This window comes from Penaeus monodon, unplaced genomic scaffold, assembly GCF_015228065.2.
Source record: "Penaeus monodon isolate SGIC_2016 unplaced genomic scaffold, NSTDA_Pmon_1 PmonScaffold_7505, whole genome shotgun sequence".
In the NCBI taxonomy this organism is placed as follows: domain Eukaryota; kingdom Metazoa; phylum Arthropoda; class Malacostraca; order Decapoda; family Penaeidae; genus Penaeus; species Penaeus monodon.
Window position 1 is genome coordinate 1 of NW_023662667.1, and position 7,500 is coordinate 7,500.

At 38.6% G+C, this 7,500-nt stretch overlaps 1 protein-coding gene across 2 annotated transcripts in view; it reads left to right on the plus strand.

Annotated features, from left to right (window-relative positions):
* Nucleotides 1-181: 181 nt before the first annotated feature.
* Nucleotides 182-7,500, plus strand: part of LOC119571694 (electron transfer flavoprotein beta subunit lysine methyltransferase-like) — a gene marked incomplete at its 3' end in the record, with an annotated part of 7,585 nt that continues 266 nt past the window's right edge. The window contains 4 exon segments of one of the 2 annotated variants that reach the window (XM_037918882.1): nucleotides 182-499; nucleotides 5,659-5,850; nucleotides 6,477-6,634; nucleotides 7,346-7,500. The exon segment at nucleotides 7,346-7,500 is cut by the window's right edge and continues 21 nt beyond it. In XM_037918882.1, coding sequence (XP_037774810.1) covers nucleotides 6,479-6,634; nucleotides 7,346-7,500 — 311 coding nt within the window. 2 annotated transcript variants of the gene reach the window in all.

Sequence of the window (7,500 nt, forward strand, 5' to 3'; positions counted from 1 at the left end):
GGATATATATATGCCGGGGGGGAAAAAAAAAACAGACGGTTATGTATGTATGCGTGTGTGTAAATACACATGCGACTATGTATGTAGCCGTGTATGTAAATACTCACATGCGACTATGTATGTATGCGTGTGTGTAAATACACACATGTATATATGTATACAGACACACGCATATTATTTTGTGCTCGTTGTCATGTAAACAAAAATCTTGAGACAACCGACGGCCGCTTTTTTGTGGAAGACGAATTTCGGCTGCAAACCTCCAGAGTGTGAACAGTCAACACGAGTTCTTGCCAATTTTAGTGAAGTGAAAGCTTATGAACTTGACTTTTGAACTAAATCCAGGCGATGTGCCAGATAATAACAATGTAAAGAATTGCTGTAATCAGAAAAAAACAGCAGAGCTAGAGCGAAGACTACCCATACTCCAAACAAGTTCGTAAGAAGAACCCGGCAGCCAAACCAGGGAAATCCCAATTCCACACATCAGAAACGCAAGGTACCTCACAAAAATGTAGTATTAATTCACTCATCAAACAAATCAATCACTTCAAACTTCAACAATCCAATAAAAATAACAGATGCACAGAATAAATTCATAAACCAAAAAATAGACCATAGACCATAGAAAGCTCCTTAAGAATCTTAGGAGATGGCAAAGTCATTATATAATGTTTGAAGTGACTGATATAAGAAAAAGGACCTTTTGAATGAAATAAATCGTCTTGGTAACTGGGAAGTCCAGTGTATACAACCGGCCTCTGGTAGAAACCAAGGGTGCTCCTTTAGCACCATTTCCCCAGTGGAAACTGAAATTAACATCCAAGAGATCCAAGAAAAGATGAAAACCAGATACCTAAATAATAGAAATAAACATAATAAATAAACTAAATCAACAGAAGAAAATAAATGGCTACCCACTAAAGCTCTAAAAATTATATTCCAAAGGTCCACTATCCACCCAAGTAGCCATAGGCCATACTGCATACCAGTTTCCAGTAAACATTTTCTATCCCAAAATGCTACAGATACCTTATGTATGGACATGGGATCATTTCTTGCAAAAATAAACCTTAGATGTAGTAATTGTAATCAGCAGGGTCCAAATCCATCTTATTGTTTTTTCTGTAATGGGAACCACCTGGCATATGACAGAACATGTTAGACTCATATAAAAGCTCAAGAAATAAACAAAAACAATATAACACCAAACAATCAAGAAGTAAAGAAACTTCTATATCAGTTTAAGAAAAAAAACTATACTAAAACAGCAGAAATCAACAACCCAAACACTGAAAACTACCAACACCTAGAGGACAATACAAACAACAAACAAACCCAAACATAACACAAACATTTGCCCAAACTTTAACCCAAACTCACAACATAACACCAGTATAGAAAACACCCACAAAACAGAAAAACACTGTAAACAAGAAAGAAGCAAATACACCAAACCCATCAGTGAAATCAAAACTTGGAAAAAACAAAAAAACAAACACACACACATGAACAAAGCATGAAAAACAAGGTACACTTGAATTCCCCAATAACAAGGACACTCCCAGCACCACTAAATAAAACTCCAACATCAGAAAAAGAAAAAACAGATAAAATAAATCCATCTTGGATAGAAATTGTAAAAGTATAATTGAACTAATATCAAATATATCATTAAACTTAAAATCAGAGAAGTCTGTAATCAAAACAACTGCAGAGATACTAACAGAAGCAACCCTAAACATAAAAGAAATTTTGGAATACATGAATGGATAAATTAATTCTCTGGAATGCCAGGTCCATTTTAAACAAACAGATAGAAAGAAGATCCAAAAGTATTCACAGTACACAGAGTTATAGAAACCTGTAAAGAATTACAATTTAAAATAAAAAACAAAAACATTATCAAACAATACCTATGCCACCATGGTTTGGTATTTCTAAAATTATAGAAACTATTTTCATATAAGACCTGGCAAAAATTGTACGTGAACAAATCATTAAGGCTCAATTTTTGAAGATGGAAAACACAAGATATCTGAATTATAAAATAATATACACTGATGGATCAAAATTAAACAAGAATTCCACTTATGCAGTTGTATATATTCAAGACAAAAACATAACAACCATATGAAACAGAAATAATAGAAGCAGAACTTTTTGCAATAAAAGAAGGAATTGCCTATATCCAAAACAGATTAGCAACATCAGTAATATTTTCTGATTCAAAATCAGCTTTACAACTAATATCAAACTTAAAACAAAAAAACTATAAGCATTATATTTGAAATACAGGCAATGATATACACACAAACCAAAATCAGATACTTACAACACAGTGGATACCATCACACAAAAACATAAGAGGATATGAAATAGCTGATCAAGCAGCAAAAAAAAGCACATAACATCAGTAATCCCTTAATCATACATGAGGCACACACACACACAACACACACAAAAAAAGATAAATAAAAGAATTAAAAAAAAAGCAAACCCCCCAATCCCTTGCCCGTTGTTGTCGTGGGGGGGCTTAGGAGGCGGAGACTGGGACCCAATGATGGGGAACTTCCCAACCTTGGGACTCAGCCCTCGACTCAACTAATTTTGCATGGTCTTTATTTTCCTTCCCACTTTTCATTTCTGTCCCTTCACCAAACCCTTCTGCTATCCACCTCCTAAGGTGTGAGAGCCGTGCTGAAAGGATGAAAGGCTGACTTTGTGCCAGTCCTGAACGGCCTGAGGGAGCCATGGGCACGGTATTCCCCTGATTTTTCTAGCCCTTACCCCTCAAGGGGACCCTGAGGGGTGGACTGTTTTTATCCCCAACATAATCCAGGCTTACCATGGCCAGCAATGAAAACTTACCTCCACTATTAGGGGCAATGAGGCTTGCCCCTTTATCAAATAGCCCCAACGATGTAAACCCACCCGATTCCCTGACCCCAGGCTCTCCTTTGACCACGGCTCCGAACACTGCAACAACTACCCCCTCATCAATGCCTACTAGTACAGTAGCCAACAACCAATCCTTAAGAAACATTTCCACTCTCCCAGCACGCTCAACTTCATCACCTCTACCCCCACAACCTCCAACATCAACCACCCCATCCTCCCTTATTAATACCTTACAGCCTTATTGCCCACCTCCCCATAACACTACCTCCCTCAACACTACTCCATCGTCACGCACCCGCCCTTCGACTACCCTATCACTACAACAATATTGAATACCCTCTTCAGCACAGCCAAATGGGACCGATTTTTTCGTGATCCCTCCCACAGCTCCCTACTCTGACAACACCCTTCTCTTCCAACAATGTCCCAAAAACAAGTAGGCAAAGTCTCTTTCCGTAGCCGACCCGACGCTCCCGTCTTGTCCCCAGTAAATCCGAAAACCAAGCTATAGCATTAACAAAAAATAACAGACATATATGGTAACCCCATCCTTGCAGAACCCCATCCAACCCTCAATACTTGCACCGGAACAGTTTCATCTCCCCAGCAAATTGCCCAATCTATGACAAAGATTGGTCAGATTGTGGAGAAGACCTACTTGCCTGTCTCACAGACTATGATGCAACGTCAGTACAATGCTACTCCATTCCCCCCAGAGGTAAACGAAAGAAACCCACTAACATAGCCAAAATTACCTTCCGTAGACATGACCTTCCCTTTAACGTCTATATAGGAGGAGAATCCCTCCCTGTTCGTCCATACCAACCTCCTCCACGTCAGTGCCAAAATTGTTGGCGTCTAGGACACCCAGCCAAACATTGCCGTTCCACAGCCAGATGCCCACTATGTGCCCAACCTGGCCATACCCGATCTAACTGCCCTGCACAATCACGCACATGTGCCAACTGTGGCGGCCCCATAATGTATTTATAGGGGCTGTCCCACCTACAAATTTGAGTCTGAGGTAGCAACTCTCAGATTCAAACTTGGACTCATACTACGTGAAGCCAGACAAGAAGCACGTCGACGTGGTTTCTCTCTTACTCCTTACTCCAGTAATACTGCTCATTCTACCAATTCTCCTAAACCCACCCCCCCTACATCTAAACCCCCCTCTTCTACCTCCTACCTTCCCCAGTCAAACTCTTTTGCCATCCTAAATCCAGACACTCCAATCTCTACTACAGATATCTCAATCACCACCACAACCCCAACACCTTCCCCTCTCCCTCCTCGCACTACCCGTAACAGACAGAACAAACGTTCCCCCCCCTTCCCCTACCACACAATCACCTCCACCATCCATTACTCCATTTCTTGAGACACCAGTCCTCTCTTCCCCCCCTCACAAGAAATCCTACATCCCCAAAACTCCCAAACCAACTCAGAAGAAAAACCATTGAAAATATTCAAGATTACCTAATGAAAACTGACACTCAACCTCCAAATCTTACAACTCCTGCTCCTTCCACACTCCAAGTAACTGCTGATATCCATCCTCCTCCTAACGATATCCCCCCTACAACCCCATCCTCCTACCCCCTCCCAACACAGCCCATCCCCCCCGACCCCAACCCCGCCCACATTATCCCCCCCACCATCCCCTCTATCCCTTCCACTCCCTCCTGGATACACACGTGAATCCCTTATGTCACAAGTATCCCCTTCCTCATCTCCTAATACCCCTCCTAGTAGAACACCAATTCCCCACACCTCTCCCATCTCAGACCTCTCAGTCCTTTTCCCACCCTCTAACTGCTTCCCCCCTCAGAATCAGTAAAATATAACTATCCTTCATTGGAATATTCGCGGTTTCCGCTCCCACAGACCTGACCTTCGTCATATCCTTTCCTCTTATAGTCCATCTATTGTATGCCTTCAAGAGACCTTTCTAACACATCCTCCAATACCCCCAATTATCATATCCCCACATTCCTTTGTCTCATCCATACTTATCAATCAGAAAACACCTTATGTCACACCTCCCTTTCAAACCAATGTCCCATGCACAGTTGTAATGTTCCCCTTTCAATCCCACACACCCTATTATCGTGCCCACGTTTTGAAACAACCCGTACCTCTGCTTTCCCCCATCTATCCTCCCTTCACCGACCTCCCAACCTATCAGACATCGTTTCAGAATCCCACACTTTCTGCTTCAACAACCTATTCTCTTTCCTCAAACATATACATATCCTTCATCTAATCTAACTCCTTACCACACCCGACCCTAACCCTTTCACTCACCAATTCCTTTGCCCAGCTTAGACAACTAATCACTAACTCAACCACCCTTCCCAAACATTAACTATAGTGCTACATGACCTTAGATGTCTAGCACATTTCTCTTGCTTTTAACCATTAACCATTAAAAAAAGCAAAGAAACTGGAAAACACACTTAAACACAATCTTAAACACAAAAAGCTACCTTCTGAAAAATACAGAACCTCAACCATGGATAAGTTAAAAATACAGAAAACTAAAGGTTTGCATAACCAGAATTAAAACAGCACATACAAGACTGACCCAGATCCTACACAAAGTATAAATAATAAACAACTCATTATGTAGATGGTGTCACTACCAAGAAGAAAACATAAGAGCACATAATACTACAATGTTCAAGGTTCCATTCTCGCAAAACTTTGATTTTGAAAAGAATCAAAATAACCCTAATATAGAATTACTATTCACAGGTGCTGATCTCTCACCAATAAAGAAGTATTACATTTTAAGACACACCAAAATTCTTGATTCTTGAAAAAAAGCAAAACTAATAGAGATAATATAAGAAAAAAGAAAGAAAGAAAATAGATCCAGGGTATATAGACTATACAAGAATAAAACCCTATAAAAGAAGAAAGAAGAAGACGGTGACTGTATTAAAGGTTAGTGTTTCCAGTAGAAGAAGAAGCAAATAGATTTACCATCTTTCATATGCTGTTGATAGAGCCATTTTCTGTTCAGGCTCACAGGTTCATGAATACTTAAGATTAGTTAAAGAAGTTCTAACTTTGTTACACTGTATCTAACAGGGTCAAATATGCCTCGCAAAACATTTTAATGATAGTATTTTGGAAAATTTTCCATCTGTGACAATCGGGATTACAGCTAAAAAAAGTATGGAGCCTTTTCATCATTACATTTGCTTTATTCTCTCCAAATCCAATTGAGACTAAGGGTCTGTGAATGATGGTCACCAAATAGAAGTCCAATTTTGGCAGATTATCATCCAAGTTCTATGTCCTTCAAGCTTTCTGCTCCTTTAAAAGCCAACACCTTCCCTAGTTGGTGGTGAATAGTCCGAGAAATATGCTAGCTCTATTTTGCTGGAATATGAATGTTTAAGGATTGTTGATTATATCATTAGGCACAAGGCTAGTGTAGGATGCATGGATCTCATCTGAATATTCATTACGTATTCATTTTCAAATATTCTTATTATGAGACTACATACTTTTCCCAGTTTTAATTTTAGTAAGATATTTTGACTATATATATATTTTTTTTTCAGATATGAAAATGAACTGTTTAATATCAAAGTGCTTGCTGAGGCCCCAGACTTATTCCAGACTGATAGCAAACAGAAATGTAACAAATCAGCCTGTCAGTAAAGTACATCCTCTAAGCAAGAATCCCCTTAGAACCATACACAGTGAGACAATATCTAAGGTAAATGTATATATTTTTACAGTGTAACATCTATCAACTGCTAAGTTACAACTATTCTAAGAAATTTGTAGATTTGTTGTATAAATTATATATTTCTTTGTAAATTTGCATTTAAATTATTACTAACAGAGAATTTATACAGAGTATTACAGCCACTGCCCATAAGGTAATTACTAAAAGGAATTAGTGTCCCCAGTATATGTAGACAGTTGCATAGGAATTTGCTTGCAAGGTGCCATTAACACAGAAAACTTGCACTAAAACCATATAAATTTGGATTCTTTTGTAATATTGTTAAAAATAATAGTAATTTTCATCATAAAAATGCACAAGAGAACAATTATCTTGCCTCTCATGTGCTTTACTTACATAGACTAGATTCTTCATAATCTCACTGTCACTTTATAAAAATAATTATTTTGAATCATGATATACAGATGGTAGTAATACTACTTATACTTTATTTTGAAACTGGCTTATTATTCATACATTCTTAAATAACATGGATATAATTCTTGAATAATTATGTTAATACACAAATTGACATGTAAATGAGGAGGAAGGAAGAGGGGACTAGAATATAGAGAAGGAGAGAGAAGAAAGAGTATGAGACATATAGAATATGTTAGAGAGAGGAGAGCACAAGGTAAAGCATAGATAATTGACAAACTTTGTTTTTTTGCTCAACATAAAACAGTTGATATATTCCAGGCATATGCAGACAAGATTATCCAAGAAACAGAGCTAAGCAGAGACCACCTCACACCTGAACTGAACCTTCACCTTATCACTCAGTCATGTCGACTCTGGAAGGCACAACCTGAAGACTCACCTTTTCCTGAACCTTTCTGGGCTTTTTATTGGCC